Source organism: Dermacentor silvarum, chromosome 2, assembly GCF_013339745.2.
Source record: "Dermacentor silvarum isolate Dsil-2018 chromosome 2, BIME_Dsil_1.4, whole genome shotgun sequence".
NCBI classification, from domain to species: domain Eukaryota; kingdom Metazoa; phylum Arthropoda; class Arachnida; order Ixodida; family Ixodidae; genus Dermacentor; species Dermacentor silvarum.
In genome coordinates, this window is record NC_051155.1 from 165856186 (window position 1) to 165880446 (window position 24261).

At 45.7% G+C, this 24261-nt stretch overlaps 1 protein-coding gene across 2 annotated transcripts in view; it reads right to left on the reverse strand.

Annotated features, from left to right (window-relative positions):
• The window catches only part of LOC119442043 (multiple C2 and transmembrane domain-containing protein 1), a 68961-nt gene extending 51161 nt beyond the window's left edge, over positions 1 to 17800 (reverse strand). Inside the window, exon 1 of one of the 2 annotated variants that reach the window (XM_049661831.1) lies at positions 17340 to 17800. In XM_049661831.1, the coding sequence (XP_049517788.1) occupies positions 17340 to 17519 (180 nt within the window). In that variant the 5' untranslated portion in view covers positions 17520 to 17800. The remainder of the gene's footprint in view (positions 1 to 17339) is intronic. The other variant, XM_037706759.2, reaches the window with a different exon arrangement.
• Positions 17801 to 24261: the final 6461 nt, after the last annotated feature.

Below are 24261 nucleotides of genomic sequence, written 5' to 3' on the forward strand. Positions count from 1 at the left end.
CATGGACAAGACTGAACAAAAAAAAAAAAAAAAGTTGACAACAACAAGCTGAACTCGCGAGAACATCAACGCCGATATACTGCAAATTATCTGAGCGTTACAGCGCGCCCACAACTGGTCATTTCGTAGGCGGCAACTTGAGCGCTATAATCGACTGGTTAACGAGCACGCGGCTCACGCTCAACTATACGAAGCCTTCGGGCAAAACACACCTGACCATTCCACGGACGAGTGAGTACACCTACAGAGGCAGAAGAATTTTGGAAAAGACTAGCTGGGTAATGGTAAACAAAAATTTTGAAAGTCATCGCTGGTCCTGTTTTCGTGTGTGTCTATTTCGTTCTTGTCTAGTTCGCGCTGAAAAAATTTCGTGTGCCTAGTGGGCACGACAGCTGACATGCTATGAATAATGATGGGAGACTGAAGATGAAAAGCAACATAGAATCAGTGGACAAGCGAAGGAAGCTAAGAGAAAAAAAGAAAGGAAGTGATCGTAATGGTGCGTGAAGATGGAAAGAGACAAGGGAAATGCGCGTATACGTGAGGTCAATCTCATGGAAGCCAGCATCGCGAACGCGTGAAACCAAAAACGTCCACCACCTTCCTCTGCACGGGAATTACACACTTTCAAATGTCAGTGAAGCGCGAGAAAAACCCTCAACTGGCCCTAATAACAGGTCATGCGTCACATACATGCCGAAAGTTCTCTATCATATAGTTTAGCAGTTTCCAACCAATCGCACGGCCGCAATACCGACGACAATGACGTCGTCATCACAATGCTCGCAGTATTAGGACAATATGCGTAGATATACTTTCACCTAGCCGACCCATGATGTATACACAGTATGCTAAGCTCGGTAATAACAGGAAACCGCGCGCACCATGCAGGCGACTTCACCCATAATTTTTTTTTCTTGCATTCGCGGTGCCATTTTGCGGAAAAACACCGGCGCAGCAGCAGCCGACCAGCTGAGCGTATACATGACGTGTGCACAGCCGTGTCATGCGTACACTATTGCTCCGGGCATGTGATCTGTGTTGTGCCAAAGTGCCCAGCTTCCGCTGACAAATGGCACACCCGTGCTCCAGTTCTGCGACATTAAGCTTATTTCGAGCTGTCATTTCACCCCGCAAACACAAGTGCATATATACTTTTGCTGCGGTTTCGCGTCGTTTCTTCTGCACGCGGAACAACATACGGACGAGGCTCTCAAACTTGCCACGTAAATGTTTTCGTTTGTTGGACGAAAAGACTTCAGACTTTCGTCTCGCGTGGAGAAAATTGAAATGGCAGAGGCGAAATAAAGTAATAAAGGTAAGCTCGCTACTGCTCACACCTCCGTTATGATGACTATAACGCACCTGGCGTTCGGTTTAACAAAGGGCGACATCACGGAGTATGCCGTCTTGCGTTACACTTTAACAGAGCACAAAGCTGGTAACGCATCTTGAAATCGGAAGGCTGCGGAAACTATTTAGAGTGGCAGGATAAAATGGAGTTCATAGTGGTTTCATGTGAGCAGCAATCAAGGGCCAAAAGCATCGGAGGCGATGAAAACAAGTGCACGTAATCAGACGAAATACACACACAAAATAATGGTGTATATAGTATATGCCGCGTAAGTACGCTATATAATCGTGTTGCCACTACATGTTCCGTAGCACTGTATCGCAGAAAAAAAATTTACAACTATCTTGAATTGTGACAGGTTATGTTTCACTCTGCCTCAGAATATGCATTGCCTTTGCTCGGGAATACGGGGACATTATCATCACTTTTTTTTTTCATTTATACTAAACGCGAAGGCACTGTTACTGCATAGAGACCGCTATTGAAGGTAACTTTTATATTTCACGGATAGAACGTAATCAGTGTAACAGAAATAACGCACAATCTTTCGTGTGGTACACCTCCCAATGAACGCCAAACGGCAGCAGTATGCAGTTCCACCCAACGAATCATGTCAGGCAGCGAAGGAATCGGCAGTGAAGGAGTCGACGAAGCAGCGCGTTCTGCCCATCAAGTCCAGCGTGTACCAAGGCCTCGTGCAACGCGACTGGTTCGCTAACTTGCTCATCGCAATACATTAGAACATTGGAATTGAGTGTAACGGGCCCACCCGCGACTGCAATATACCTTGAACATTCACAGCACCTTCGACAATGCCGCCTGATCTAAGGCAACCTTACTGCGTCGCTTATGGTTGGTCGTCGCTTCTGCGAACACATATACTGTTTCCGTATCCGGCATGATGGACAGTGAGTGCCCCTTGCAGCATTTGCGATTGCGACGAGACCACGAGACACATCCTGATCTACTACCCTTCTTTTCACGACGAAAGGCACAGCCGCAGAAGGAAGAAATTCGGCCAGAACTCACGTACGACGACTATCCGAGAATGAAAAATGGCCGAAACTCGTCATGCGTGTACTTCATCAGGGCTCCTCTCTCGCACTTCCCTTTCGACACGCTGCGCCTTCTGGCGGCGCCACCGTCAAGTCCGCGCATGCCCAGTGGCCCATATATACAGTGACCCAACTTGGCGCCAAAGAAGTTTATTAAAGAGCGACACATACACAGTGACCCAAGATGGCGTCAAAAATGTTTAATGAAGAGCTGCACATACCCTGTGGCACATATATACCCGCGCGACCGGCCCACATCTTTAGATTACACTACACGCTCGGTATCCGCTCACATTTTTTTTGGTTGGATAGCTAGACAGCAGGAAATAAAACTGGTCTGACAATGCCAAGAATGCTATTCGCATTAAAATATTGGGACCATGGACACGACCGTCATCCGCGGACAGGGCCGCAAGAGGCTATAGCTGCTGCACGTTTTGAAGACGACTGCAGGCTCTGCGACTAACTTTGATTGTGCAGTGACCGCTATTTGTGTCTGTTTGCACATCTCTTGGTACTCCCCTTTCCTCCTTCCTTTCCGCTCCTCCAGTGTAGGGTAGCAAACCATGTGCAACCTGGATAACCTCCCTGCCTTTCCTTTGTCCTTATACTCCCTGACATTCCAATTTCAACTTAAACGCTTTCCCTTTTTGGGCTCTCTGTATGCCCTATGCTTTTTACGGCGGTACAGCGATTCACCTCTTCTAAATCAGATAGGATTCAGTGCCATTTTTATAACGTATTTTTTCTGCCACAACTTTCGATGCCGCTCCCGTATCGGAGATAACCAGTCGCCGTATAATTAGCCAAACTTGAGCAAGGCTTACGGACAGCGCGCGTATACGCGGAAACCATCGCAATCGATGCAAACAGAGCGGCTTATCTACGGCAGTTGAATCTATCGTACAGATTCAGGTACTCTCATCAATGCAAGCAGCGAGCGTGAAAGCCCGATCAGCAAAGGGCACGCACTATAGTACTTTGCGCTCGCGAAAATTAGTGCCGCCGCCTGGGCTGCGCAATCCGGCTAGGTAATCCTGCTAGCGCTATCGGTAAACAATCAACTCTGGTACCTATGAATCACGATGCGCAACATCGTGGATCAAGATGTCTTTGCGGGGTTGAATTTCAACTCGCTTCTTCCGAAAACTCATCGCAGCTGTGATTACTACACGTCCTCTCCAACTAATCATAAGAAGGAACAGAGCGATCGAGTGCTGCCGCTAATGAAAACTGGAAATGTCAATGAATGTCTGGCCTTTTCACATTGCGGCTGTGCACGGCTGCGATGGAACGTGAGGACAATGTTCGCGTTGCAACGCGGTCGAGGTCTGTGAAATAACGCTATAGGCTTGCGAGGATGCATCGGAACCTACACGCAAAGCCTGTACGAAAACGCACTTAATTTCTTCTTGAAGTCGATAGTTCGACAAGAAACTCCTCTGGTCAGGATAATCCCGGGACAACTAAAAACTCGCAATCACCAACCAATCTTACAGCTAGAAGGTTAAAATATTAAACTGAAAGGCTTAAATTTTTTTTTATTTTTAGTTCATTTCGTTTTTTAGCGTATTTAACTATGACATTGATCGTTGCATTAGGTATTTAACTTGCGTAATTCTATTTTATTCATTCATATCCGCCTTCGTTCGCCTTCATTACGTTCTATGTTTCTTTCAGTTTCGCGACACGACGCAAGTTTCTCAAAAGCGCCGCACTCGAAGCCTTAATTCGCCCTTTTCACGAGCCGAAAACGAGATGACGTAGCCTCCGGGACACCTGTGCAAGTTCAGCTATACGGCACGACGAATTTCACAAGGGGCACGGAGTGCGAAGAGTGTGTGTGCAGATTCGTTCGTTCAGCCTGACACCGCGCAGAGCGCGCAAACGTGCTGTATCATTCCCTGCATTTTGCATGGGGCGCAGGGCTCGTGACATGCAGAGTTTCTACAGGGTGTTTCAGCTAACTCGGACGAAACTTAAAAAAAATCATCGTGCAAGTTACAGGAATGCAACCAACTTAATATTGTGCGCTGTCCTCTTGAGCAACTAACTCAAAGCAGTTTTGGAGCGCAGCTCTTAAGGCCGTTTCACATGGTGCGATTTTGCACTGCGATTATCGCACCGGAAGTGCGATTTCCGTCGCATGCGACGAAAATCGCAGTCGCAGGGCCGATTCTGCGATTTTCGGCTGCGACCAACCGGTTGGTCGCAGCGTCGCAACGTCGCAGCAATCGCTGCGATTTTCCCGTCGAAATTGCGCCGAGAGGTATTTCGCGGTCTGTTTTGGAAAATGGCGGCGGTCGCTCAACGCAACGTTTATAGATGCTTTTTTGTCTATAAATATTGGATCAACGAGCCTCGAACAGTGCAACTAATTGAGTGGAGCCTTGGATTGCGCAATCGGTACGTAACATCAGCACCGACACGCGAACAGTGCAGATAAAAACTCGTAGGTCAGATTCGGTTCTGTGATTTCTACGAGTTTGTTGACACGCTACGTTGCTAATCTGGCGACGCTGTTTTTTAGGTTGGCTTCGGGTGCTGATAGTACGTACCTTTGCGTGATTTTCCGTTATTCACACGCGCTGCGAGTTGGTAAATGCTACGAGGTGTCCCTCACGGGAAGGCATGGCCTTCGGATGTCGTCCCAATTTTCTGGTTCTGGAGACAACTCGCGATATACGAAAACGCCACAGTTTTATCGCTGTATGCTTTTACGGACGGAACAATTTAAAGAATATGCAACTACGGACAAATGATGTGGTCAATAGGTCACGCTATACGCGCGACCATTAAGTTGCAGTCAGTTGGTTAGGGCTTTCATGCGCATTTTCCCCAATGAATTATCTCATTTCAAGGTTCTGTTACTTCCACTGCGAGACGCAAAGCGAACGTGCAAACTGGATATCGTAATGAATGTTCTACAATAGCATATTTCGCGCTTTGACTGGGAATAATCAGTATTGCCAATTTATTTTCGAAGCAATATTTAAACAGTTTTTTTTTCTCATTTTTCTGATGCATCATTTTTCTCCTGAATAAAAAAACCAATAAACCTTCAGTGTGTTGCAGACTTTGTATCCGTACTGCATCTGTATTAACCCTCACATTAAAAGGTAATTGCACATTTCGCTTACTTCAGTGCATCGAATTACTTTTGTTTATGCTGGTTGTAACATATCGCAGTACTCTAAGAAACTACTTAGCCATAAACATCCTTGCCTTTTCTTGCTTCTCTGTCTCTACTTCCTGTAAAACACATGCAATAATGCGAAAAGCAGGCAGACATCTGGTTTTTATAAGTAGTAGATAACACATTAAACAAAAGCAGATCAAAATTGTGCAGTGAAGTCAGCCGGTTGCATTCCTTCGTGTGAATGATAGGATCTTTTCAAGTGTGGGTGGGTCTTGCATGTCCACAGCTCATAAAGTGTGCAGACTCATCACGAGGCGTAGGTATAGCCCATCAAGATGGAGGCAATGTTGCTAATGAGTCTGCACTTACATGTATTACTGCATAAACTCGTATAACCATATCCCATCATTACTCAATCGAGCTTGCTCAGTCATATTCACCAAAATTCTACTTATCCGAGCTTGGTCTGACTAATATTCACCAAAATTGTACTTGGCCAAGCTTGATCTGACTAATATTCACAAAGATTCTACTCAGGCAAGCTTGCACCGAGTCATATTCACCCAATATCTACTTAGCCAAGCTTGCTCCGACTTATATTCATCAAAATTCTACTCAGGTGAGCTTGCACTGAGTCATATTCACCAAAAATCTACTTGCCGAGCTTGCTTTGACTCATATTCACTAAAATTATACTTGGATCAGCTTTCCCTGACTACCACATGACAATATTCACTAAAAGTTTACTCAACTGAGCTTGCTCTTACTCATATTCACCAAAATTCTACTCAGTCAGGCTCAAACGAACTCAGACTCACGGTTAGTTCGAAGTCTTAGTGAGCCAACATTTGAGTGAGTTCACCGTGCTATGCATACATTACATTATGTGACCTGTGCGGTGAATAAGCAAACATTGTCTATGAGTACGTGTTGCATCGGGTGAAATAAGGACAACTGTAAACACTGCAGTTAGTTTTCTAGAGTTCAACTGACCGTTGCGTGAAAGCTTCGCCTCATGTCGATTCAAGCAAGTGCATTGGATCTGCATCATATCTTTTGCCAATCCTGCTGGCTGTCCTAGTCATTACTGGGTGGCCACATTTTGTACATTTCAACACAAAGTTTAATAAATGACTGTAGTGCAATATATTAAAAAAAAAGATGCTTGCATCACTGCACGTATAACAATCAGAACATGACACAAACACATGCACATAAGATGGACACAAATGATAAATACATAAACAGATGGAATCAGCTAGCCACCACTTATTGAAAAAAAAAAGAAAAAGCACAGGACTACGTATAACCATTCCCCTTGCCAGGTACATGGGCTATAGGAGAAACACACGTGCAACCTAGCAGTTACCTCGAGGTAGCAGCTATGGACGCTTTTGCATTCGCAGCTGGCCACTCAACCACTCAAGTGTGTTCAGTGTGCACTTGTACTTAGGCGCACTTTTTATTGTCTGTATCTCAAATATTTAATGTGGCTCCTCAAAATTTTGAGAATGTTTGGATTCTGAGGCTTGCAAAGGTAAATATTTTTATTCCCTTTTCGTTCAAGGTGAAGGCTCATACAAAAGATTAGAGATATTGTCAGTGCCCCTCACTTTCTCTCAGAACATAAGTGGTCTGTTATTGAGATTCTAGCAGCTTTTCAGCAGCAAGAAAGGGAATCAGCTTCCCCTGTTTTCAGCATTGGGTTAATGCAGGCAATTCAGGGAGGCATAAAGTTTTGCCATTACAATCGGTTCGGGAATACCAGATTAGACTGTACCTTGACACTTTCCTTGCACTTTCTTATTTTGGTCAAATAATCCAGTTTGAAATGGCTCCAGTTAGCATGCTCTAACGTTGGTCTAATATAGGTTAAGTACATGACTAGCTTAACAAACTGGGATGCTGGCTTTCATTTCTAGGAAAGGAATCATAGCACCTGCTCCAGTTGCATATGTTTTTGGTTATCAGGGGTATTCAACCTCACTTTAAGGATAACGTGCTGAAGCAGGTAGAAGCACACGCATGCCATTAGCCGATAGCTTCTTACCTTACACTTGCCACCATGAATACAAAATTTTATCGTTCGATTTTGTTATTAAACAAACAAACATACTCCTAACAAGGTATTTTAATGTTAGCCGTGTGGCTACGCGGCTGCGCTACGTACTGCAGCATATTAACTTAAGCTTCTTAACTTAAGATTCACAGCACACTAACAGCGCAAGAAACAGGACGAGAAAATAGACGACGCCCATGTCTGCCAGAATGATACGATACTACGTACACTAGTGACTGCAGCTCCTTAAAAAAACAATGGTGTCGGCTTTTACGCCTTTCGAAATATTCAGAGAGCACTTGTGTGAATAATTACAGCACAGGCGCCGAGACGGACGAGCCAGGCTGGCGCTAAGATAAACGTTCACAACACAAATTCCATTGCACGTTCAGTAATTACACACAGATCATTTGCGGCTTTGTTCAGGGGCAGGCGTGAGCTTTTGGGTTGGTGCTTGCTGCTAAGTTTGGTGCAAGAATATTGCTAGGAGCAGGAACCGCTAATGCGCAATCACGAGCAATACACACACATCCGTTTTTCAGAAGCTGACGTTAATCACGGGTAGCGCGAGGGTCTCTGCGTTGACATGACGACTCCGCTGCAGCCGAATTCCGAATACTGCATATGCGATGACAACAGCTATAGGGGCTTGTTGATAGGTCCTCTTGTAATTTGTTTAACCGCAGGTAGAACGACACAGGCATAAAACACACACGAGACAGCACACAACGCTGAACGACCACCTGCGAACAGCTGTTTACGTCCGCCATTTCTCCTCGTATTGAACTTCACAAACCGCTGTTGCGCACTCCAAAACAAACTAAATTTGAAGCGTTTTTAAATTACAAAACGCACGTATTATTTGGTCCTAATAAAGAGAGGTCAATTATATTATAACGCGCACGTCTTTTTCATTACATTAAACGAATTTATGCGGCGTGTGCGACAAAATCTGGCAGCAAGCAACTCTGGGCGTCGCATAATCGCATTGTTGACATCGCACCATGTGAAATGGCCGTTGCGAATTTCGCATCTGCGAAAATCGCAGCTGCGAAAATCGCAGTGCAAAATCGCACCATGTGAAACAGCCTTTAGGCGCCCGTTCCTGCGGCGATCGTAGGCGTCGGCGTTGTCCCTCGTAACGGAACGAACGAGCACAGCGAAAGATGAAAGCGAACGTGCAGCGCAGCGGGAGATGAAAGACGGGGATAGCGAAGAGAACGCGAGAATGAAAGCGGAGGAGGAGGAGGGTATGGCGAAAGCGTGAGAACAAAAGCGTAGTGCCGCGCACGACGGGCTTTTCGGCGACGATGGCTACAAGATGGCGCCAGAGTAGCGCGCGTCATCTGTATGAAAACAAAGCGCTGCGTGAGCGGAGGTCTGTCTGTGGCCGCTGCTGTGAATCGCGCCCACGCGTCACGATGAGCGAGGCACTCGCGCCACAAACCCGGCCATTTGCAACGTGCCGCACGAGACACTTCGTCCTCGCCAGATAATATATTGCGAAATGAAAACACGTATACAGCTGCGCTCAAATTTCGCATTAGGGAGTATCGTAATCGTCGGTGATTTTTTTTACTTTTAAGCTTAGGTAATTAATTACCAACGAATAATTAACCAACATTTAAAGCATTGAATTAAACACGACATATTCAACGTAGAAGTTGTAGGGCCTATTTAGAAATATGAAAAAAATTCTGTCCGTGATGATAGCTGGTGTGGTTTAATTCTTTCCGGCAGGCAGGCAGGCAATGAACTTTATTTTCCGGGCTGCAAATAAATAGCGCGAGATTTTAAAAAGTACCCCGTGACTACTCGCAGCGACATTGGTGCCATCTAACATGCCATGATCAATGCGACACGCAGATCGAAGACACGAAAAGGCCTTGAGCAACGACGAATCCATGGTCTTCGCTTCCGCTTTTTCCCAGGTGTCTTATCGGTTGAAACGATGAGATATGCAATAAACAACGCACGGCATTTCTCGAAGCTTCGTTAAGTGCGAGGAGAATTCGGCGGTGGATGGCGATGTATTCGAGACGACAGGTGTGGCCATCGCCAATTGTTTTTTTTTTTTCTTGCGACCTATTCATGCCTTCAGTCTGCGTGCAGCGTCAATCCTTAACAATTATAACAATTATCCTTAACAATTATAATTATGACAATTAACAATTATACAATTAACAATTATAACAGTTATCCTTAACAATTATAACAACACAAGATTTTCAGCACAACTCAATCTTCTTCTTCCAAAAGGAAGAACTAATTATGGGAAATTTACCGTCGCGTTTTTAGGCATTTCTGTTTGGAATTCAATACCATCTGATATGAAGTCATCTACATTATTATCATTCAAGCGTAGAACGAAGGAGCATTTCATGAACACTTTATCTGACACATAATATAATTTAACGAACGTAGAAATAATTAGATGTTCTGATTTACTTATATGCAATGTACTGTCCAAATTACCGAGTCACTGAATTTTGCCTACAAATTTATACTTCTCGTTGTTAGTTTTACGTGCCATTTATCCTCGTTTGAATTTCTGCGAGTTATCTTTAATTATTTATGCAATTTGTTTTTCTTTCTTTTAACTGTGTGATTATATTGTAATGTTTTTAAAAGATTTTTTTCTCTCTTACCGTTCATTTCCGATGATGCAGAAATTGTATATATATGACATGACTCGCTGTTTGCCACGATCCTACTAACCCCTTTTCATGTCTTGTTAGGAGGTCCCCCCGACAGTTGTTACTTCGGGACCTCCGAATGTGTACTTACACCCACCCTGTATTTGATTTTGTCGTCAAATAAATATTGATTGATTGAGTGAGGGTAGCGTGTTTGAGGGAACTAATGTGCGTAGTCATGTGGTACTTTTTCAAATATCGCGCGCTTTATTTGTAGCCCGGAAAAATTAAAACCACACAAGCTATCATCATGGAAAAAAATTTGTATTTCGATATTTCTCAATAGGCTTTAAAACTTCTACATTGAAGATCTGGCGTTTAAATCAACGATTTAAACGTTGGATAATAATTGGTGTTAAATAATTACCTATGCTCATAGTAAAAAAATACTTAGAGTTGCTCAAGGGGACAGCGAACAATATTAAATTGGTTGCATACTTGTACCACGCACGAGCACTTTTTAAAGTTTGGCCCGAGTTACCTGAAACACCGTGTATATGGTTAACCTGCCTGCCTTTTCCTTCATTTCTATCTATCTATCTATCTATCTATCTATCTATCTATCTATCTATCTATCTATCTATCTATCTATCTATCTATCTATCTGTGCATCCGTTCGTCCGTCTCTCTCTCTCTCTCTATCTCTCTCGCTCGCCGCCTGTGTCTGTGAACGCCTATTTCTACTATAAACAAGAGAAGAGCACACGTAAACTGTGTTTTTATTTCTTTCTCGCAACGCGCTGGTCCGGTTTTAAAGCCAGAAAGCAACGCGTAGTCATTGCCAAAAGTGTCTAGACCCCCATACACGTTATCAGAGCTATATCGGGGTCGTGTTCAGCGGCAGAAATGGACGTTCGAGGGCTATTGTGGTTGAAGAAGAAAGCCCCTTTTCTGTTCCAGCGGCTCGCGGCCTCAGCAGTGCTACAGGAAATTGCCGAATTATCTATTTTCTTGTCAAAATATTGTACAGTTTGTAGACAATTTATATATATAAACTGTGGTTAGACAGTCTATAAAGCTATGGTCATACATATTAGTTTTAGTATTTGGTAACATTCTCTGCGGAGATAGTTTTTTTTTTTTTTTTCAGCCTACAATTAGTCTACAAGTAATGTAAAATGTTCACCGAAATTCCTATGTAAACTACCCAAGTTTGTTTACCTACGTAAGTGGAGAATCTACAAGGCGAAGAAGCGAAATATGCCGCGTTACAAGCGTAGCGTTGCTTTCTGTGTGCGCAAGCTCATCCGTGTAATCGCATTAGCGCGTGTGCGTCGGAAAGTTTGTACATGCACGAGTCCGAGCAGGTTGCTGCAGAAGGATCTAGCCCAGCATATCATCGTCATAATCAGCCTATATTTATGTCCACTGCAGGACGAAGGCCTCTCCCTGCGAACTCCAATTACCCCTGTCTTGCGCTAGCTGATTCCAACTTGCGCCTGCAAATTTCCTAACTTCATCATCCCATCTGGTTTTCTGCCGACCTCGACTGCGCTTCCCTTCTCTTGGTATCCATTCTGTAACCCTAATGGTCCACCGGTTATCCATCCTGCGCATTACATGCCCTGCCCAGCTCCATTTTTTTCCTCTTAATGTCAACTAGAATATCGGCTATCCCCGCTTGCTCTCTGATCCACACCGCTCTCTTCCTGTCTCTTAACGTTTGGCCTAACATTTTTCGTTCCATCGCTCTTTGTGTGGTCCTTAACTTGTTCTCGAGCTTCTTCTGCATATTAATCTTCAACGCCACTATTCCACTTTCTCGGTTAAGGCTTTCAATCATTCGTTGTAATTCGCCCCCATTGTTGCTGAATAGGACAATGTCATCTGCAATCCGAAGGCTGCTGAGATATTCGCCATTGATCCTCACTCCTAAGCCTTCCCAGTCTAAGAGGTTGTGTCTCCTTGCCTGGCCCCTTTCTTGATAGGTAACTTTATACTTTTCTTGTGGAGAACCAATGTTGCTGTGCAATCCTTGTAGATATTTGCCAAGATATTCACGTATTCCTCCTGTACTTCTTGATTACGCAATGCTTCTATGACTGCTGGTAACTCTACTGAATCAAATGCCTTTTCATAACCTATGAAGGCCGTATAGAGAGGTTGATTGTACTACGCAGATTTCTCTATTACCTGATTGATGACATGGATACGATCCATCGTTGAATATCCCTTCCTAAAGCCAGCCTGTTCTCTTGGTTGGCTGAAGTCAAGTGTTGCCCTGACTCTATTGGAAATTATTTTGGTGAATATTTTGTACAATACTGAAAGCAAGCTAATCGGTCTATAATTCTTCAATTCTTTAACGTCTCCCTTCTTATGGATGAGTATAATGTTGGCCTTCTTCCAGCTTTCTGGTACACTTGAAGTCGTGAGGCATTGCGTATAAAGGGCCGCAAGCTTTTCAAGCTTGATATCTGCTCCATCTTTGATTAAATCGACTGTTATTCCATTTTCTCCAGCAGCTTTTCCTCTGGTCATGTCTTGCAAGGCCCTTCTAACTTCATCACTAGTTATAGAAGGAGCCTCTGTATTCTGTTCATCACTACTTCGAATGAAAGTAGCTTGGCTGCTCTGGGAACTGTACAGGTGAGTATAGAATTCTTCCGCTGCTTTAACTATGTCATCGAAATTGCTGATGATATTACCCTGTTTATCTTTCAGTGCATACATCTTGCCTTGTCCTATGCCAAGTTTCCTTCTCACTGATTTCATGCTGCGTCCATATTTTACTGCCCAACGTATACTGCTATCTAATTTCTCAGGGGGACGCCTTGTTGAAGGAATGAATGCTCTCTATAAGTAGAGACGAAGACACCTCTAAACAGGCAAGGGTGAACAGAAAGCCTATAGTATACGCTTGGCTTCGACCTACAAGACTGCTACTGCGACGTATGGCGTCATGGGGGATTATTCCCGACTGTTGCGTCTGTTCTGCACCTCATTCTATTCGACACGTGCTCAGCGTGGCGTGTGCCCACGTGCAGTATGCACCTGGGTGGAACACGATTCTAGGGACTGTTTCTTCTCTAGAACCACGGTCTCTTTGTGAGGAAACTCAACTTGGAGACTGACAAGATGCCGGGAATGGGATACGATGCAGTAACAAAAGCTGTTTCAGACTTTTATTTGAGGCCATGCGATATCTGTTACTGATTACCGTGAGCTGTGTGATTTGAAACTATAATGCATGGAGTTTATGTATACGCACGCTTTTATACAGGGTGTTTCACTTAACTTGGACCAAACATGAAAATATGCAAATTCTACGTAGCTGGAAAGAACCAAGGTAACGTTGTTTGCCGCCGCTTGGAGATACTCAGATTATTTATTGCATTCCGCCTAATTAAATACTTAATCTCAATTAATTATTCTTCTGAATTATTATATTTAGATGAAAAGCGATAATGAGAAAATTGTAGAGCAATGTGAAAAACTCCCTATACAACTTTCTGTTCCTCAATACGTGCTACATAAAAGTGTTTTTTCGAGCGTGTATTCGCGGGAATTACCTTAGTTCTGTCCATCTGAGTAGCATTTGTGTAGTTTTAAAGTTCGGCCCAAGTTAATTGAAACACCCAGTATAGTTAGTTACGCATACAGGTAGAGTGTTGCGTGTATAGATACAGTGCGCGTGTGAGTTTTCTTGTACAGCTGGTCAAGGACGCTGATCGAATCGGGCTGATCGGACAGCAGTACTTATCACACAGTATATTTCAATCATCATCATCCTCTCCTTTCCTGCTTTTCCCCTTCACGTCAAGAGGCTCTCTCATCCGGTCAAATGCTCTCCGCATTTCCTGCAACGCGGCAACTCAAACACAAACCCATTTTCCAGCTGCCGTGGCGGTACCGTTGTTGGACAGTGTTCGCCATAAAGTACGCTGTGCGACAGATGTAACGGGCAGAGCGCCCACGCATCAAGGACAGATACATTGTGCCCACGTTCGTCACGCGAGCCCGCACGGGTGCGGAAGTGCAGCATGCATCCTGATTCTTGTAGGCCCTATGCTTGGCGCAAGTGCGTTAGTGAACTAATCGAATTTCTCAGTGTAAACTGTGTCCCAAAATCCGTAAAGTACGATTTACACACAAACTACAGACATGACAGCATCGGACTGTAATTCGAATATACGAGGAAACGTAATTCTGCTACGCGGAAATTCAAATAAACCCCTCTTGGAGCTGCCGGTTTTTTTTTTTTTTTTTTTTTTTTTTTTTTTTTTTTTTTTTTTTTTTTTTTAGTGTGAGCATGCCACGAAAAATCCCGACCAACTAGAGGCTAACAGCTTCGCTGTAAAAAAAAATGTTACGCAGCTCCAACACACATGCTGTAATTCATGTGAAGCGGTTCTCGCGCGCACACGTGACGTACACGTCACGTGACGCACGTTCCAATTGTCTCGAAGAGCTACTTGGCGTTGGAACGAGAGACGTATGCGTGCGATTGTGGTTAGAGCATCGGGCTGTTATGCTGAGGGACCTAGGTTCGATCCCACCATCGGATATGCACTTCTCTTATTCTCTGTGTGTGGGCTATATTCGGCAAGACAGCAGCAACCAGCTGACAGCCACGGTCAGCAAAGTACGGAAGGGTTCGCTAAGAAACCTATACGCTTTAAAGAACAACGCATGCGTGAAGCTGTGTTTAACCACTTTACTATACATCATCACAGCTGCGTCGCGTGTGCTGACGCGCGTTGGAAGGGAATAAGCTCGACATTTAAGACGGCGGCGATGCAGAGCCAAGCTTCTCTAGTTTAAAGCGAGTATAGTACACGCGTATACCTGTCCGAAATGCCACCACGCGACGAGGAAAGGTCGCCAATGAAACGAGGAAATCTGTTATTTTTCACGCTGCTAGCGTCAATTCGTTATTTACACTTTCACATTAAAGAACAGAACAGATGCCACGTGAGAATGTATTTACAAGTTTGTCGTCGTCGTCGTCGTCGTTGTTGTTGTTCCGTTCGATCAAACGTTGTTAGGGCGAAATGTTCAGCTTGCACGGCTCCGACGCCAAGCGATATAGACAGGCAGTAGGACTTAACTCCAGCAATATACGGCCACGCTGCACAGCGCTGCTGCATGCATGCGAAGTAAGTGATCACTCCCAAAGCGCGACCTTCCTAGATGAGGCTTGCGCAGTGCGACAAACCCCGTCAACGTGGTCTTTGTCGAAAAACGCAATTGTCAAAAACGCAGACGTGTCATTCTACGCGGTCAACCGCAAAAGAAGAGAAAGCAATTGTATGCCAGGACGATGGTCGTACACGAAGTGCAGAGTTCGTGTAATTATCTGGCGTTCTTTTATTCCACCCTTACTAAGGCCAACTTTACGTCTCGAAAACTGTACTATATATGCGGCCAAAATTGGGACGGTGCGGGCCTTACGGCGGGTCCTGCGTGAGTAAATACGGCAATAATAAGTCGCCTAATCGTTGCTGGTCACCGTGCTAATCCGTTTAGCTATATAATCCCACTTGCAAAGACGGCAAAGCGCTATCCGGGACGCGGATGACCTCATACAGATCCGTTCTAATTACAGAAACAATAACAAACTCGTTTATATGTCACAATCTGAACTTGTCATTTGTTAAAGTCGCACGAGGCACAGCGTAACTGCGTTCTCGTGAATGTCCAGCCAGTCACCATCCTGTCGATTCTCGATTTCTTCCTTTATCAAGTTTGCTGGCATTCTCCTAGCAAAACCATGTATGGCAACTAGCCCAACAAACAGCTCTCGCGTATCGGCTTGCCAAAAGCGCGCGAGGAAGAACAATACCTGTCCGTCGCGTTTCAACAGATCACGCTGCATACGTGGCAGAACAGCGAACGACACTGATGGTCAATACAGTATACGCAAATAAAAGGGCACTTCTCTGGCGCTTAACAACAATTCTTTGGGTTCCGAACCAGTTATTTCAATTAATGCATGCACAAACATATCCAAAATTATGACGTGGTCAAAATAATGCGTCTGATAGTTCTTCCTATATTATTGGCTTAAATAGTCCATCCTTCCGCCAACAATTCACATTTGGAATAGTCTTGATGGATCTATTCTATTAGAAATCTTCTCACGGATCAGTTTTTCTCGGGAATGGCTAAAGTATGTTGCATGTTAGTATTTAATGCATGTTATTTTTCTTGTTTTGATGCTATTACATTTTGGAAACGCGCTGCTGTATTTCCACACTTTTGAACTAAAGCAGCCTGATGAGCCTCGTATTGAGGCAGCAGCATTTGTACACACAAAAAAGGAGATAGAAAAAAAAAAGCTCCTTTCTTAATTCTGCTTACCGTCATCAAAAATGTATCTTGTCTTATTTTAACGTTTCCGCGATTAGATGATGGAGAATGCGCTATGACATTTGCCAAGAGAGAAAGGGCAGTCTAATCATTGAGACCTTTTACGAAATAGTAGAAATGTAGAACGTTTAAACTGAATTTCCTAACGAACCGATTATAACTACGCGATAAGCGAGAAAGAAAGTAAGCGAAACAAACGGTAAGGAGAGAGCGTCTGTCAGTGGCCCGCTAGAAAACTGGTTTCACGGAGCCGTCACTGAGTCGACAGAATGAACGCCGCCAGTGTCAACAAATAACCCTAGTACACCTTGTTCTGAGTTACTTAAGGTAAGCACCTAAGTATATCGAGAACCGGTGTGTGAACTTTCCATCTTCTATTCCTAAACTCGTCCTTTCAGCGCAATCGTTTAACAGAGCCGCGCTGGAGCGTTTGCGCAGTCGATTATAGTGCGGGAAAGAGTGTGGCGGGAAAGCGGCGAATTCAAAACTTGACCGCGATTATGCACAGCGCGCTTGTGCAAAACAAACCGCGCAAAGGCTATTTTCTTGCCGTTTTTAGTGCGGGAGAAAACGATAAGCTCGCCACGTGCGGCATAGCATTGAATAAAGGCCGCAGAAGCGACCGTTTCTCGAAACAGCAAAAATATGGGGACCTTCGGCTGCTCCTCAGTGGCTATATCAGCGTTGCGACGAAATGACGAGACATCGGCATTGGAATGCACACCTTGGCTTTGATGCTGTCCACAAAAGCAGTGGCTCTGCTGGCGGCGGAAGCTCCATCACCGTGATCCGACGAAGCCACGGAAGTGCTGTCGCCGTCGTCTTTGGAAGACAGCGGCGGTGTTGGTGGGCCCGCATCGTCGACGTCGCTAGCGGGCGCGTCGTCGGCCGACGACGACTCCATCCAGCCGACGAGAAGCTACGCCGGGGCGTCTAACCGCGAAGAGTTATTCGAAATCGTCTTCGTTGTCGAACACGCGAATTCACACACTCACACACAAACTCGAACGGCGCACGATCGCGCTCGTGCTGCAGCGCGAGACGGCTGGAAACAACAGAAGCCCTCAAGCTGCAGACGACACACACAAAAAACCGCGCAGCTAGCAGCAGCAGCAAAGGTTGGCAGACGAGAATCGCAGCCGGCAGCACAGGAGAGCTGCAACCGCGCTGCGCGCGTAGACGGCCGGCGGGCTGGCAAGCATCATGCGTGGCGGCGGCGGTGCTATTGCGCATGCGCCGTCATGCCACCTGTTGTGTTGTATGCATCTTTACTACTAAGCCGCAGACCCCAAAGCTCTCAAAAGAACGTTGGCTCTCAAACGCTCTCAAGTGTTAAAAACTAATAAGCTCTGATTGAACAACTTACAAATTGTCGCGCCACCTGTCGGCAGAAAATAAACTACAACATGTCACTTATTGACAACAATAGCCCAATCGTTTTTTATTATTCATCCCGTAAGTGACGCTTGCACCCGCTACCATCCAAAATAAAGCGGCCAGATTAGAAGGCGAGATGTTGACAGCGAGTTTCCCAACAGAGTGCAGGGATGGTCGCTAAATGATCACTCGTGTTTCGAAGGTTTCTAACGTCTCCGCCGCCAGCATCGGCGCGTGCCTAGCGACGGCGCTTCGCCGGAAACCAGTCCAAGCGGCGGCGAACGGAAGGCGTGCCCGCCGTCTAGAGGGAAACGGACGTATAGTGCACGCCGCAAGGTCAGCTGGCCATGCAGTTGCCATAACTCGTTCTGTTTCTGTCGCGTATTGGGCGGGGGAAAAAGCGCGCGCGACTTCTCGAATGGAAGCGAGAAACGAAAAGGGAGGAGGAGCGGGTTTCAAGGTGTGCACGACACCAAAGCAGCGCGCCGTAAACAAGCGCAGCTGCTAATCAGCGCCGCGAGCGCCGAGTATCCTCGCGGCAGCGGAACCGTGGTCACCGTATCGCTGTTTGCTTCGCGCATCGCGAATATGCGAGTCGCACTGACCTTTCTTCCTCTTCCCTCTCTCGCTCTTGCGGTTGTATTCGTCGTTCGCAGCGCTATCCGATTACACGCCGCGCATATGGAGCCTTCATGCGACTCTTGGGCTCGCACGTAGGTTCCCTAGCCGCCCAAGACGCGACCATATTAACAGTCCAGACGGATATGTTTCTACAGCAGACAGCATCCGCGACGTCCGTTGCATTTTTCCTTACGTGGGCGGTTCCTAAGGAAACAGCCCAGACAGCTGTCGCTACGGAAAGTGCGCCTAATGATAGCAGAGCGCGTAAGACTATTAACGGCTTCGCAGTTGGGAACAGACTACTCTGTGGCAACTTGATAGTTATGCACGTGGAGTGGGCGGGCTTCCATTTGCAAAAGGACGACGATACTAAATGCAAGAAAAGCAGTACGCTCGGCTCCTGTGTGAGCCCTTATCACGACGTCTGCCTTACGAAACAAAAAGGTATACATATAGTACTAAACAACCGAACTGCCACCATAAAAACAGATAGTAGGGTTCAGGTGTGTGTTTTTTCTTTTTTTTTTTTTTTTTTTTTTCAGCAAGAACGTCTTCTCTTGTCGCAGGACTATCACCGAACGGAACCTAGACCCCTCCCTTTCTCCACTTTGGTTTGTTCTCCGTATCTGGTCTCACCAAGGTCGATTCACATAGGTCGCGAAGCTTCGGGCGTTCCTAATTAATTTTATATACGCGTGGCGAGAAAAGAAAAGACAATTCTGTTTTACTTGATCATTATCAAAAATACCTTTTTTCAGCACCCACCGTAAGAGCGCCCACTGATAGCGGCGGGCGTTGAAGCCGCTATCACTTGCAATGCAATGCAGCTCTGGAAGTGTGAAGAAATTCGCACTCGTAAAGTTCACCTGTTACAATACGCCCTCCTCACATGTTGTGTTGCTTTGCTTACCGACGTTTGTTTAAATTTGGTGACGCGAGTAGTTTCATTGTTTCTTAACCTGTTCAGTCAAAAGCAGTAAGTTGCAACCGCCATATAATTGTTTAATTTAGTTGTTTTCGTACGACAGCGCTGGCCGACGGGCTTGGCATCCGACGAAAGGACGAGCACTTTACGCCCAAAGCGTTCGTCGGCCTCCAAAGAAAGTATGTTCTGTGCAGGGATGCGATTTCGATACCCGTACGGCTGACCTTTTCCTGCATCGCTTTCTACGCTGAAAGCTCAGAACGCCCATCAAGTCGTATGGCGGGGCATTTGAATATAAAGCTGTAATGGCAGGCCTCCGAAAACAAATTTCGCGCCTTTGAGAATGAAATGACGTCACATTATTTTTTCTTCCGCCAGAAGTGTTCCCTCCTCATAGAGATGGCGCTAAGCCCCATGAACCGCTGATGAACCGCCATGTTTTGAACGTATAGGCTTCTATGGAAGCTTCGCGACCAGGTATATCTACCTTGGACTCACTCTTTGGCCTAACTGTTGCTTCACAAGTCGTTTCAAACGAAGCAAGCTCCTGGCTTGATCAGGCGCTCGATCACGCGCAAGTCGAAGCCGCTTTACCTCCTGCTAATACGAAGTGTTTATGATTTTTGTAAGGGTATTGCAGACCGCTTGCACAGTACATTTTATTGGCACGTAAGATAATCCGTGGTTAATTACCCTTCAAGAAACAGGTATAACTGTCCGCACAGTAAGTTGTACAGTAACAAAGTTCACAGTCACTTCAGCATACGCTAAAGAGGGTGAAGGCGAAAGCCTGCGCGCTCAAGAGACATTCATTAAATTACTTTACATTCTCATTCGAATGCGTTGTTACTTCCTATTACTTGTTTTCTCCCACCGAAGGTCGTGGGTTCGAGTGTCTAAATTACCCCAACCTTAATTAATTCGGCCTTAATTAACTTCGCCCTAATTAACACCAAAGGTCGAGGGTTCGACTGCCACCAAAGTTCGTGGGTTCGAGTGCCTTAATTAACTCGATATTAATTAATTGTGTCTTAACTTTGTCTAAATTGACACCAAAGGTCGTGGGTTCAACTCCCACCAAAGGTCGTGGGTTAAAGTGCCTTAATTAATTCAATTTTAGTTAAGGTAGAGTTAATTAAGGCACTCGAATCTACGGTCGCTGTTGGTGCCACCATGGTGCCACCAACACATGGTGGCACCATGAATTTTTGTGCCATGAATTTTGGTGACATAACGACAGACATCGGATTTTTCGACCCATGAGCCATCTAAGGCCCTCGCCTTAAAAAGGGTTACACTCGCTCGAATCGTTTTATCTTTGCCACGCGAAAATTTACAGCTCGGCAGTGTGCTCACACTTCCTTATCATCACCATGTCCAGTGCAGGACGAAGGCATCATCCCCCAGCGATCTCCAGTTATCCCTGTCTCACGCTATCTGATCCCATCTTATGCCTCCAAATTTCCTAGTTTCACCAAACCACCTGATTATTAACCGTCCTCGACTGCACTTTCCTTCCCTTGGTACCAAATCATTACCGTCAGCTTACCATTATCCCTAAAAAAAAAAAAGAAAAGCGCACAATCATTGTCTTCTATCGGTACTAACATATGGCGCAGAAACTTAGAACTTAACAAGGATGCTTGAGAATCAGTTAAGAACCGCTAAACAAGCCACGAGAATAAAATTTTTGGCGTAACGTTAAGATACAGGAAAACAGCAGTGTGAATTAGAGAGGAAACGGGAGTAGCCGATATTTTAGTTCACATCAGGAGGAGAAAATGGAGCTAGACAGGCGGCATATAATGCGTAGGACAGATAACCAATGGTCTATTTATTGGTCTCACATTACATGAACCTTATGAACCGACGCGTAAAATGCTGCTTCGTGCAAGCGACCCGCAGATGCGGCCACGAGAGTACCCGATATGCATCCAACAAAATCTAACCCGAAGCCGACTTGGTAACGATAAATAAAATTAATAATAACCATAACAACGTCTCCCACCTAAAAACAAAACTGCACCAGAGTGGATATAATTAAGAATTTGTCAGTAAGCTTCCCATTAGTTCAGACGCTAGTAAGGAGTAATTTGTGAAGTTATCAAAACCAGGTGCTGCAGCGTTTATATTGGGTCACTGCGTCTCATATCTTCAATATGCCACTTACTACGAATTACAAGAGACGCCGCAGATTATAACTTATAAGAGGAGAACACTGTTGAGGTGCGGGATGTTATTGTCATATTAAAAGGGACCGGAGTCAAGTGAAAATCATCGAAATGGAATCACCTTAGACAATAATTATAAGCAAAAATGGCGCAGTTTCACCCGAGAGGCGAAGCATCAATTGCCATAGCAAATTAGTAGAAAGCTATACGGAGTAAGGATAGTAGTTTTATCAACTGTATTAACTTGGACGTGCAGCAGCACCAGCAACACGTAGAACTGTTGTAGACGCCGTCAACGTTTTGCCCGCGTTCACACCGAACGCGCACGGCGCTGGTGACTGCTGCCGGTGCCTCTGGGGGCGGCTCGGAGGTTTTCGACGAGATCAGAACGGGACACTCGTCGAGCAGCGTCGGAACTCTTTACCATCTTCTCGCCTCGCAACGTTTTTATATAATTACGCATTTGGTGCCACAGCTAAACGTCGCCTCCCCTCCCTCCCTCACTCCCATCCCCCCACGGCCTTTCGCGCTACGGAAGAAGTCGCGTTTGCTCATATATATGGTGATTGTAAAGGAGGAAAGAGACACTTAAATTCTGCAGCCCTTCAGGGTGGTGGTGGTTAAAACTTATTTATTGTCCTTAAAATTGCTGCGAAGAGACTCCGGCTGGTCGGAGGTTCTTGGCTAGCGGTGGGGAGCCCTCAGTCCAGGGCTCCGCTTGCGGCTGCCGTTCTGCGGGCCCGGTCAATCAGACTTAGCTGATCGTCCAGGCTCTCGCTGGCCAGCAGCTCTTCCCATCGCTCCGCTGTGGGGTGTTGTATGGGGGGTACGGCAGTGATAGCCTGACATGCCCACATGACATGATATAAGGTTGCTTTATCACAGCCCTTCAGGGAGCACGGCGCACAACGCGCGTTTGCTCTCCGCCGTGCGTTCGCTCCCCGTGAAAGTGCGCGTCGCTCGCGCGCTTTCACTCGCACATACAGCATACGGCGCGCGGCGACTATTTCATCGCCGTTGACGTCATACGGAACCTCACGGCGACGGCGACGCCGACGGCAGAAATCAGCTTTGAGTGCCCATATAATTGCTATCGCAACAAAAGAGCAATAATAGTAGTTATTCGCACAATGGCATTGCGGTCTCCACGGAACGCGCAATGCGGAGCACACAGGCGTCCAGTGCACTTGTTCATGAGCAACGACGCATTGAAGAAACGCTAACGAGGAATACCAAGTACATCCATGTTAGTAACTTTTGCTTCTGCAATAGCAAAATGGCCCTTCTTGCCGTGAAAGAAGGCTTGGTAAGCCATAAATGTGGCAACAAGAAATATTTTTTAAAATATCTCCATGCCTTCCATGAATCACAAAACCTTGAGGGCACATCAGCAGGCACTCGAAATGGCAATCTCACTGCCAACCACAATGCCGAATGGTACTACGACACAGTAGACCTTGTTATAATCACGGCAGCCCAGTTGAAATTCTGGAGCAACCCCCATTATCCCTATGTTGAAACTTCGTTGCAATGACTATCCAGCAAGCGGCCGAGCTCGACGCACATGTGTATGTTGCGGATGGGGCGCTTTCGTTTTAATATGTTTAATTAAGGCAACATACCCCTTGTGCAACCTTGGCACATACGTTCTGGGGTATTGGCCAAGAATGGACACATTCCAATATCGCATAACGGAGTGCTGTCTGTAGTCCATTCGGGCACGTACACCCTGCCACATAACCAGTGCCTCATGTTGTCTGCTACGGCATGATAGCAGCCAGCACATCACCGAGGGTTCCAAGCTAGTGTACAACTCGGGTCACTGGGTGAAAAGGGTTAGATACAAACGGACAAACAGAAAAGCGAGTTAGAGAGAGAGGCAGGGAGGTTTACCAGGAAAGAGTCCGGTTGGCTACCCTGCACTGGGAGAAGGGAAAAGGGGAGGGTTGTAAGGGAGTTGTAAGAAAAATTGGGAGGACGCTTAAGCTTCGTTTTTAAGGGTGGAACGCGATAGCATTCAAAGATCCCTGACTGATACTCATGGTTCCCGACGACTGCACCTTATGCAACCGGAATGGTTACTGGCAAACACTGGCGGTGAACGCTATGCACGTAGGCGAGCTTTCTGGAGGAAACGCGGCCTCTTGCGTGGGCCGATCCCGGAGATAGTGCACAACCGCGCCAAAGAAATGACATCATTTTCAGGTTTCCGTATTTGTTTCGCACTTTTAATATTTCAGTCTGAGAAGATTTAACATAAAAGGCATGCGCTGTGGGTGTTTTGTTTCATGACATTTGTTTGTGGATTGTCATTCTCAAAATTCCGAGGAATAGCTTTGCCAAGAATGCAAGACAAGGTATGAGCAGCATTGATTATAGACTGGTGTGGCATACCTAAACGTAGTTGGGGATTATTTTCTCGGCCGCGGGCGCCAATGCCGACGCCGGCGCCGACGCCGCATTTTCTGCGACACAGGGCCCTAAACGCTATCGCGTTACAATATTAAGATAAGAGAAGGTGCGTTGTGGCGGCTGTGGATACCACCGACGTA